Below are 11920 nucleotides of genomic sequence, written 5' to 3'. Positions count from 1 at the left end.
ATAGCTGCCTTCCCTCTCTACCGTTTATTTGTTTCTCCAAACACAGTCTTACTGATCAATATCAGGCTGCTTCTAGACATCGTAAATCATCCGACAAAACTGGTGAGCTTTGCTTCTAACTTTAATATGATACAGAAGTGCGTATCGGACTGTGTGAAGCTGCTTCTGAAAGTCACTGTTATTCTAATGTTATTCCTATCGACGTCAGCCTTGAAGCAGTGTAGGCCAAGGACAACTGGGACTTGGAGGCTAGGTTATGTCACGTTCAGGAATGTTGGCATCAAGCTGTGTCTAGTTACATGTTCTCAGAATGGATTATGTATGGGTATTCAATACACTATCGACACATTAACTTGTCGTTTATCAAGAAATGGCACAATGAAGACCCAGAAGAAGGAACTATATGTTAGCCTCATAAGGAATCATACAGATGTAAGTAACTGCATGAAAACGTTACTATATGCATTAGTTCATAAGTAATCTTATAAAGCCGACTGTACCTGGTCTTCTCAAAAATGCGCAAGGACACATCAACTGTTAATAGTGAGTGAGTTTAGTTTTACGCCGCACTCAGCAATGTTCCAGCTATATGGCGGCGGTCTCTAAATAATCGAGTCTGGACCAGACAATCCAGTGATCAACAACATGAGCATCGATCTGCACAATTGTTAACCGATGACATGTGTGAACCAAGTCAGCGAGTCTGACCACCCGATCCCGTTAGTCGCCTCTTACAACAAGCATAGTCGCTTTTTATGGCAAGCATGGGTTGCTGAAGGCCTATTCTACCCCGGGACCTACACGGGTCTCAACTGTTAATAAAAAAACGAGAACATTACCACAAAATTAGCACTTGAACTGTATACACGATCTCAAAGCAACACTTACGTAACGTTCGCTTACGTTAACGTTAAGTTGTATTTATTGAAATATTATCAAAAAGCAAGTACACCAGCTATCTGGCGAAGTATCGGTTACTGAACAAGAATGCACGTGCATGTGAAATGTAATGTGAAATGAGTCTTACAGAAGGACACAACTCACACAGCTAATACTTTCGTAGTACGTACTTCTGTTGTTAGAGAATCACGACTGGCCCATGTGCATCCAAGATATGCAGTCAGGGGCAACGATGTTTGAAGACACGATCTAGGAAAGCTGTCTGCGTACAAGGTAATGGCAGGCATTTTTCATAGTTTCATGTAACCCTTGATTGGGAAAATGGAAGTCATTTTTCTATCTGCTAAGGTTAATGGGGTGATATTCATTGTAGTAACTACTTGAAATTAATTAGTCTAACGCTAAATACAAAGTGTTGAATTCCCTTACCCCTGAGACCAGCGCTAATGCCTGAAGCCACCTTACAGGGGCAAGCACAATTAACTATAGAGCCTACGGGTTCACCTTGAATGGAAGGCAACAGTGATTTAAAGATCTGCAAGTTACAAGCTCCACCTTATACTTGTAACCAGTGCTAATTGGCCATAACCTTTGATGCTGACATTGGATAAGTGACAAAAGCAAACAGTCGATTTTAGGTGCCCCCCACTTTGTCACGGGAATAAAAGAATAAATCTATTTTATCTTCTGCCTTTGCTGCAATAAATCATGTGAACAACCCACTTTCATTTAGTTGTTATAAGTTCCACATCTACATATACATCCACGTCAACAGATGAGATGCAGAACTATCCTGAGAAAGCTCCACAACACCAGGCTGCCTTGTTGGAAAGTTTAGTGAACAACCCTCTTCATGATGCCTGTAGGAAGGGGGACCCAAGCCGAGTGAGACGCATTCTGTCCCAGGGGCTGATTGACGTCAACAGGAGAGAAAAGAAGTACGGAAGGACACCACTCATGGTGGCAGCATACAATGGACATAAAACAGCCTTTGGCATTCTTATGAAAAACGGTGCCAACACGTCATACGTAGATAATAATGGCAACAATGTCTTGCAATGGGCATGCATGGGTGGACATGTGGCTATTGTGAGGTATGTACTCAAACGATACAGCATTGCCATTAACTGCAGGGCACATTACGGAGAAACACCACTGATGAATGCTGTATATTACGGACACAAACGCGTTTTTGCTTTCCTCATGAGTATGGGAGCTAACTTGTCACTGGTGGATAAGGGCGGTGACAACATCTTGCACTGGGCATGCATGGGTGGGCATGTGGCTATGGTTGAGTATGTCCTCTCAAAATACAGGTTTGATGTTAACAACAGGGGAAAGTCGGGATCAACTCCCCTGATGACAGCTGCAACTTATGGACACAGAGACGTGTTTGATTTTTTGAGGTGCATGGGAGCTAATGTGTTGCAAGTGGACGATGAGGGCAACAACATTCTGCACTGGACCTGCAGTGGGGGAATTGTGGGTATGGTTAAGCATGTTATCGCACAACACCTTTTTGATATTAACAGTAAAACCAAGACGGGAAAAACACCGCTTATGACAGCAGTATATTATGGATACAAAGCAGTGTTTGATGTTCTCGTGAGCGAGGGAGCTAATGAGTCGCAAATGGATGGCGAGGGAGACAATATACTTCATTATGCCTCACTTGGGGGACAAACGGAGATGATTCAGTATATCATATCACAAAACCTGGTGGACATCAACAGCAGGGGAAGATATGAACGGACACCATTGATGAGAGCGGCGTATTATGGACACAGGAAAGCCTTTGAAATACTTGTGAAGAGAGGTGGTCTAACACAGTTAGTGGATGATAAGGATTACAACATCCTTCACCTGGCCTCTTTAGGTGGACATGTTGAGATGGTGATGTACATTCTCTCACAGAACATGGTCAGTATTAACGCCAGAGACAAGGCTGGAAACACAGCAGCCATCTTAGCCAAGCGTAATAGGAACACGGATGTATATAGGTATCTAGTTTCAAAGGGATGTCATGTTAAATGAATTCTGCTGGGAACTACAAACAGTGAGCACTGTGGTGTCTGATATTAATATAACCTATATTTAGATGTGTTGAAGGTATTTGTCAGGCTCTATGCCATTTGACGGTGACCGGTTGCCAGGCTGATCACTAAGCGAGGGGCGCATTTTCTCTTTTACTTTAATGACTTCTCAATCATATAATTTTTAATCCACTCCTGCGGATAATTGCATTCCAGTCCACACATAGCTTCCAGTACTGTGAAAATTTCAAATTGAATCTTGTTGTATTTCTTTATCTCCATGTTGAAAAGTGGGATCTGAAGTATGTTTATCATAATAGCACTTCTCTTTCCAGTGCGCTTGCTGTAAGCAGGTGCGTGCCACCTGTATTGTAACCTCAATATGATGGATGATGACATCAAGATGTTGCTTTATTGTGTGCGGAAAAGATGGAACGATTGCAGTTCAGCATCAATGGGTACTGAACATTCTTGTCCAAACAGGAGGAAATAGGTAGAAAATCCAGTACTCAGTGTTGCCGGGCTTGTATTATATGCAAACATATCAACAAGGAGAAGATCATCCCAACTATCTTGGTTCTCACTGATAAACATGCGCAATGTTTGTGTAACAAAGGAAAATAAAAGTTCCTTTGGTTTGTTGGTGATAACTGCTCGTTTTCAGTTCTTTCCTCCCCAGTATAAAAAATCTAATGTTATCAATCAATAACACTCCGGGAATCCCCAACACACAAATATACTTGGAGTAAAATGTCTTGGTTACCTCTGCAGCGTCTAATGAAGAAATAGGAATAGCCACACTCCATCGTTAATATGCACAAGTTATCACTTAGAATCACAATTACATGACTCGAAATGAAGTCAAGAGAAATCAGTGTTCAACGGTTATTCTGCACAGGTATATATGCATATACGCTCCATGATGGACAATGTAGGTGCAGTATTCAATACTACTATTGATGTATGTTGCTTATTCGTTCGGTTACTTGTGGAGTAATAACTGAGATGTTCGATAAGATAAATACGTTGTTCACTTATCCCCCGGGGATCATGGGTTGAGGTATCTTCGATGTTTGTTTATGTACCCAGAGCCTGAAGGGTTGAGGTGCCCTCGATGTTTGTTTATGTTCTCTCAGCCTTTCGGCTCTTCGAGGTCAGAAAACATAGACAAACATCGAGGGTACCGAAAACCCATGCCCCACCCACCACCACCACCCCCTCGTACCCAGAGCACAACTGATAATAAACTGATGCTCATTTTAATACGCTGCTACAGAGATCCTACCTGACTTTTTCCAAAGCAAATGGGTGCATGTGTTCCAGTACAAATGACAGAGGTTTTACACGTCCTCAGGGATTGCTCTTGGGAGACACTAAAATTTGAAATAAATGACACATGTTTTCGATAACTTCTTTGTATTCTTTCCACGACGTACTACAGCTAATTTGTCTCTTTTTGTGACTGCTGAGTCGGTGCTCGGAGAGAGCATATGTAGATAAACCACATTGCAAGGACAGAGTCAGTGAGAGTAACAGCAGAACAATCTAATAAGAAGCCATGGCACTATAGACAACCCATGAGGTCTCCCGTCACGACACAAGTATTTGGAACATCCTGCTTAGTGAAACTTGTCTGCCATTTGTCACTTGCTGGATGTGGCTACAATGATAAAATGAGACTTTAGAGTTATGGCGATGCCAGACATATCATAAAAAAACATAATTTCTGTTGTCAGTATCATCAAACAGAAAGATTTCCCCTTTCACTTCATCTCTTCTCTTGTTAGAAATTAACGATCAAGACCACGTGACGTCCCTTAGTCCTTCGGAAACTAGCAATTGACTGGCACATAGTGGCTAGAGGTCGCTGTGTTCGCGGTGTTCGCGGTGTTCTGAGATCATCTGTGGGCGACTGGTTACACGGAGTCATCAACTTAGTTGAAGGGATCTCAGAACATTACTGTCTCTGTGGTCTACCGCCTTCAAGTCTTCAGACTTTTGTGTCCACAGCTTAGGGCTCAGTGTCTAGAGTGTGAACTTTTGACCTCGTGATTGTTGACCACCATCCTTTGTGGCGGGTGATCCTTCTCTTAGCTCTGGAAGATGGTACCAAGCCATTTAAGGAGCTGCATGAAACTACTGGAGTTGGCAATTATTCTGATGGGTTTATTTGCAACATCAAACTTAAAACTATGTGGACCAAAGACGGCTGTCATTATCAGGAATGTTGGCATCAAGATGTGCCAATTAAGATGCATTGAATTTGGTCAGTGTTTGAGGTATGACTATGATGTTGAAACTTTAACCTGTCGTTTATCAAGAGATGCTCCACCAAAGGCTGAGAAGAAGGAAGGACATATTAGTTGGTCAAAGAATCATTCTTACGTAAGTAAAATTAATGATAACCGTTTTGAAAATCTTAAGATTCATTTAAAGAAGCAACCTGTGCGATTTCGAATTTTTCATAAATAGGTGCGCATAAACTATTCTTGGATGGTTAGGATGCCCGGTTTATTCATGTTCTTTCCCAATCCATGAACCTAGTCGCAAAGACATGCAAAAGTCAACATAGAGGCTACTTTGTCTGTGCACAGAACATAAAATTCATGTCAAGTCAATGTTCGTGACGGGGTTCGTTTCATGTTGGACATGTCGGAGAAGGAAATTGCTGAGGGGCTTCACGATCAGGGTGTAAAGGCAGTAAACCGCATAGTGTAACCCAACACATATATTGACTTTTGCTCATACTCCTTTGCCACTGTCACTTATGTCTTTTGAATAATCTTTGTCTAAAGTTTGCTAAGTGTATTGTGTGATTCCGATTTCTTCATAAACAAATAAGCTAAAATAGTTTTTAAATAGATATTATCCCTTGTGTTTGTGGGCATGTCTCTCATCCAGTAAAGCAGTTTGGAATACATGCAAAATCAAACATCGAGACTGCTCGGTCTATGCTCAGAAGTGGTTATAGCTGACACGGCCCCACGGCAGAACGGCAGAACGGCCACTAAATGGATAAGGCAGCACTAAATGGTTTGGCTGAAATGGCCCCATCATTTGCCAAAATGGACGCAAAATAATCAATTTTATTTCTTTGTGTGTCCTTAGTCATAAATGATAGAGCAAAACGTATGCTTTTCAGTTACTTATTAAATTAAATAATTTTGACAATTTCATTATGATTTTATTCTGTTTAAATGGTCATGAGGCCAATAACACATGTCGAAGATATGAATCAAACGAAGTGAATAATGTACAGATCGTCTAACAATATTCACTAGAATTCATGTTTGACAATAAAACATTAGATTTCAGAGTCAGAATTCAAATTGTGTGACAACACACCAACACAATGAAGTCAAACACACAGTCATTATAATAACATTGAGGTAGCAGTTGCTCTCTCGAGTGAATCCTGACAGAGCTGGTGTTTTGACAAACAGTGGCAATAGTACGTGAGTGAACAGGGTAAAAAATAAGTCTGTGTTCTCAAGACTATGGTATGGTGTTCTCTGCGTCATTGATAAGCAGTATTTATTGCTGGGGATAGATAGTTACTGTATATTCACAATGACAAAAACGCTGGGTGATTTGCAATCACAACATCCGGAACACGCCATTAGCTATGGTGGTTATCAACTATGGACACACCGTCTTTGCGACACAGGGATTTGCGCTCTCAGAAATAATGAAGTATGCAGAAGCAAATAAGGTATTTCCTTCACACGCGAACCATGTTCCCGTTCATCAGATCAACAACTCCAGACACAGGATGACCAGTGGGAGTCAGACATTCGGCAGTTTCAGCACAAGTCTTGAATCCGACGTACCAGAGGCAAGGTTACCAGACATCACTGATGCGAACAACTTCATGCCCGCCACGTCTGAAGATGAACTGAATCAGCTGGAGAAGTAAGCCATAAAATTTACCTGAATACTGATTTTTGTAATGTGTTTTCTTCAACAGTAACATTGTTAGATATGTATAGGCCGAAACAGATTTTAATACTGACTCACGTGTAATAAAGAACTGCAGTCTTGTAGAAACACTGAATTAATTATTGCCAAATTATTCAGACCAAAGAAGCCCAAGGATTTGTCATTTCAGGTACTTTATCATTACTCAATAACAGTGCTTTCCACAGTATGTCATGAATGCAAGTGTATATCTGTAGAGTTTACGTTTGGATTGAACGCCCATTAAATCAACATTTTAATAACTTTTATTGTTACTGCAGGCTACTGAAGACTTCCTCCAAACTGGCCTCCTGCTTGGAGACATCAAATACAGATGGGAGAGGCATGTCCTTCTAGCCACTGACAGACATTTGAAACAGCTGAGCAGGAGTCGACAATTTTTTCAGGACGTTACTTTAACATTTTGCCAAAGGACCATTCTATCAACTATTCTCAATTCATGCTTTTGCTCGCATTGGGCAGGCCATCATGATGTTGCCTCTTGCTTTCGTAATAATGTCCTGCCGTAGGGCTGGTGACAACGTCAGTGTATTCCGACATCTCATCAGCGTCTTTACCTGCAGTGCCCGACGTCACGACCAGTGTCGACGATGTTGAGCTGGCAACCTGGAAGGCTGTCTTAGGCAACATAAGAATCCATGGATGTTTATTCCACTTGACTCAGGCAAAATGTCGCAAGTGCCAGGAACCTGGCCTTCAGGTAAGAGGGTTAAATATACCAAATCTAAAATCTGTCCTTAAAATGACCTAAATGATGAGCTTCCTTTGACTGATGTTTGTACTGTTCTTTTAACTAGGTGGCATAGATGAAAGAGGACTCAATACTCAAGTTCACTAAGACGTTTATGGCTTTGCCATTCCGGCACTCTTCACACATCTCAAGCTTGTTTGAAAGGATGTCAGAGAGTGTACCTCCCCATGGAAAGTTTCGTGATCTGGTGTCGTATGTCTCACCATATATTCCCTATATTCACACCAGAGTCGTGGTCAGTGTTCACTGTGACAGTTCAGACAAATAACCATGTCGAGGTTGGGTTTCAGTATATTAACATATATACCCTATATACAAGACGACTAACAATTATGAAAGAGAAACAAGGATCTATGTCATGCCCTCAAAGTATTAAACATTTGACTAATTCAGTATTTGGATAACATTATGGTACTGGTAATTGTTTTTGTATTCTTAATAGGATGGCGCAGACGAATCAACAGTAAAGTTGACGACCAGCCCCTTGGCATATACAAACTAATCCCTAAGAAGCCAGTCTGTTGCCCTTGCACGTTCGGATGATTCAAGAAGGCCGACTTCGAACCGACCTCTGCAACTCTGCCACAGCTGCATACTAAGACATCGTCAAGGCCTGGAGAGGTTACATAGATTGAGGCCTATCTCTGTGACAGCTTTTGACCAGATGCATACAAGTCCATGGACCCGTCACCAGCTGACTTTATATATAAAAACTGTTCCCTTGTTGGTATCGTGCTAAAACCATTGGAAGTTTTTTGTCTGTGTCGTTAGTGTATTTAATACCCAATATGTCACTTCACAATACACTAAAACAAATACGTGGTCAAGCATGTTAATTATTCTGCCGTGTGAGCTGCAAGGAGTGTATTATTAGGACATTCTCATGTTTTCAGTATATGTTACATGTCAATATAAAGACTCAAATACATTTCACGTCTTGTTTTGCAATTGTACAGGGTCATTTCAAGCAATCTCTGGCGGTTTTCACCTAGCAATTGTGCCCTGGGGCCGTTTTGCCATGGGGCCGTTTAAGCCTGATCCCCTTAGAAGAACCTACAGAGTTGTTTATGGATACCATTCATTAACTTCCTGACTAACAATATCAAACTCATCATGGGTAAAACAAAACACAACAGTGTGGAACATATTTGATTAAATAACCTATATGATGCTCATGTTGATTTATATACAGCCTGTATATGAAACTTGTGAAAGGATTTAATTTCTTGTAAATTCAGTTAAAAGTTATCGATATTAGCTGTGAGTTTTCACCATTGGCTACTGCTGTGCTTCGGTGTTTTAAGCCTGCATTGCCGTATGAATCTAAGTAATAATTCACTACCCACTTACAAACAGCATCGTTGAGTTTATTACTTCACAGGGTATATATCATGGGTTTCCACACTCATAAGTGTCGCATTGTGTTCAGTGCTGTCCCATTATTTTCAATGTGCCCTGCTTACCTTCTATATGCTCTGCAGGGTATATATGTATATCAACCTCCAGAAAAAAATTACGTCATGATTCGACAAAAAATTGTAATGAAATCCACCATAACACATCGGCCTTCATTGTTCTTCTAGATCCTTATGTATTTGTTGTGTTCTCTGGTATTCATTTCGTAGCTATATTGTGGGTATCCTTAAAATAAATGAAAGAAATTCATTCTGGTTCTTGTCGAATATTTGTACTATTTTAGTTTTGCACCTTATTCCTCCTTGAAGGTATCGACTGGATCGTGTGTAGCAAGGAACTGTAGTCTTGGACAGCGGTGTCTTAAGAGTCGATCCGGAAAAGTCGTCTGTGTGAAAGGTAACGTTTTCTGTTGACACCATTGTGAAATAGGTTAAAGGATAGAGAAACAGACCGTTAACGGTCTCATATTTGTTTATCATTTTAACTTTATCATTACTTTTTGATGAAGGCATTGTTTTTAATAGTGCTAGCACGTTACATGCTAGCATATATCTGCATCTCTAGTTGTCCCACTGCCCTTTGTTGACATGTGGTTAGATCGTTAATGTTTTACATCAGGTATGTGGATTTTGTAGTAAGGATATGGCTGAAATAGTGCCGATGTGACTTTAAATCTTAATTCACTTGCATATTCACAAATGGAGGCATGCACCATTCATCACTACAATGTATAATTTCCCACATATGTTTTGCAATGAAAGATGCTAACAATGTGCTGTTGTTTTATCACGTCACTATATACATCTACAGATGAGAAGCAGATACACCATGAGGAATCTCATAAACGTAATCTTGATGGGCTCGTAACTTCTGTGGCCAATCATCTGTACGATGCCTGTAAGAAGGGAGACCTGGGCCGAGTGAAACGTATCCTATGCCGAGAGTTAGTCGAAGTAGATATCAAAGACAAAAGGTATGGAAAAACAGCACTTATGGTCGCTGCACAGAACGGAGACACTAAAATGGTCGATTTCCTCGTGAGCGTGGGAGCAAATCTCTCTGAAGTTGATAATGACGGCGACACCATCCTGCACTGGGCTTGCAGAGGTGGACACGTAGATATGGTGATGCATCTAGTCTCAGTATACAGCGTCGATGTTAACAGAAAAGCAAAGAGAGGGAAAGTACCTCTTATGACAGCCGCATATCATGGACACAGTAAAATGGTCGATTTCCTCGTCAGCGTTGGAGCAAATCTCTCTGAAGTGGATGATGAAGGCGACAGCATATTCCACTGGGCCTGCAAAGGGGGACACGTGGATATGGTGAAGCATCTAGTGTCAGAGTACAGTGTTGACGTTAACAGAAAGTCAAAGATAAGGGAAATACCCCTGATGACAGCTGCATTCTTTGGACACCCAGGCGTTTTTCATTTCCTCGTGAGTGAGGGAGCTAATGTGTCCCAAATAGATGATGACGGAGACAACATTCTTGATCATGGCACAATTGGGGGACATGTAAAGATGATTCAGTATATCTTGTCAAATTACATGGTGGACGTCAACAGAAGAGGAAGATACGGAAGAACACCATTGATGAGAGCGGCACAATATGGACATAAAAAAGTCTTTGAAACTCTTCTGAAGAAAGGTGGTCTAACGCGGCTAGTGGATAATAAGGGTCGCACCATCCTTCATCTGGCCTGTTTAGGTGGGCACATGGAGATAGTAAAATGCATCCTCTCACAGAACATGGTCGACGTTAACGCCAGGGACCATTTCTGGAACACAGCAGCTATGACAGCAAAGCGTAACGGACAACTTGACGTATATAACCTACTTCTTTCGTGGGGCTGACCAGTTAAATAAATGCAATTGGGAACTACAAACAGTAACCAGTATGGTTTCTCAAACTGTTTGTGTTCGTTCAGTGTGTTTCACTTTGTCTAAGATTCATAGAACCATTTTTAGAGGTGTTGAAAGTTCATGTCACGTTTTAAGTCATTAGACGTTGCCTTGTAAGGAATGACGAATTCTGAGTAGTGTCTGGTCAGCAGGTAAAGATATTGCAGATATTGTTGTTTTGTTTTTTGCAAGTATATCGTGAAGTGTGTGACATTGCATTGCAAGGATATCAAGTGATATCACATCCCGTCAAAGCACCTCTGGATGATCTACCTTCAGTTGTTGGTGATATACAGCCCATTTTTACATGGTATTGTCTAAAATAGTTTTCTGCTATTGAAAATGCACGCTAGCTAGTTTTAACTCTTTATGTTAAAAATCATTTATGTTAAACATCATTTTCAGAGTCCGTCGATGACTTGTTCTTACAATACTTGTATTTATTGTTTATCTGCAACGTTTCTCGTCACTATATGACTGCAATCTTGCTCATGGGACGCTTGATCTTAACTCACACCTCTGGAGATCAATGCTGAGTATGATTTTGTATGTTATTGTATTACACGTCTTTTAATGGTTAATATAACAATAAAAGTTTGAGAAAAGTCATCCGTCATAAGTATGGTGATCTACCCTCTGTTGTTGGCGATCTATGGCCTGTTTTTATATTGTACTGTCCAAATAATGATACTATTATTGTTTTAAATTTCCACGCTAGTTATAATACTAACTGTGATAGTTTAGTGGTTTTACTGCCCTTCGTCGACAGGTTCTTCATAATATGCATATATATATATATATATATATATATATATATATATATATATATATATATATATATACATACATACATACATACATACATACATACATACATACATACATACATACATACATACATACATACATACATACATACATACACACACACACACACA

At 40.5% G+C, this 11920-nt stretch overlaps 1 protein-coding gene across 1 annotated transcript; it reads left to right on the top strand.

Moving 5' to 3' along the window:
* The first annotated feature begins 1680 nt into the window (after positions 1-1680).
* On the top strand, positions 1681-10934 carry LOC137256523 (serine/threonine-protein phosphatase 6 regulatory ankyrin repeat subunit B-like). Its single transcript, XM_067794363.1, has 6 exons — positions 1681-2820; positions 6685-6845; positions 7172-7233; positions 7421-7611; positions 9387-9474; positions 9889-10934. Exons 1-6 carry the CDS (start codon positions 1681-1683, stop codon positions 10932-10934), a joined length of 2688 nt encoding a protein of 895 aa, XP_067650464.1.
* The last annotated feature ends 986 nt before the right edge of the window (positions 10935-11920 follow it).

The sequence above is a fragment of the Haliotis asinina genome, chromosome 11, assembly GCF_037392515.1.
Source record: "Haliotis asinina isolate JCU_RB_2024 chromosome 11, JCU_Hal_asi_v2, whole genome shotgun sequence".
Taxonomy (NCBI): Eukaryota; Metazoa; Mollusca; class Gastropoda; order Lepetellida; family Haliotidae; genus Haliotis; species Haliotis asinina.
The sequence above is the reverse complement of the archived record's forward strand: the minus strand, read 5'-3'. Positions and strand labels throughout refer to the sequence as shown.

What these genes read in the sequence shown, in the direction of transcription:
- LOC137256523 (XM_067794363.1), top strand. Translation starts at nt 1,681, where the DNA reads ATGCAGAACTATCCTGAGAAAGCTCCACAACACCAGGCTGCCTTGTTG. An exon ending in ACATTCTCTCACAGAACATG is followed by an intron (nt 2,821 to 6,684) that starts GTCAGTATTAAC and finishes CCCGTTCATCAG; the next exon opens with ATCAACAACTCCAGACACAG. An exon ending in GCCAGGAACCTGGCCTTCAG is followed by an intron (nt 7,612 to 9,386) that starts GTAAGAGGGTTA and finishes TCCTCCTTGAAG; the next exon opens with GTATCGACTGGATCGTGTGT.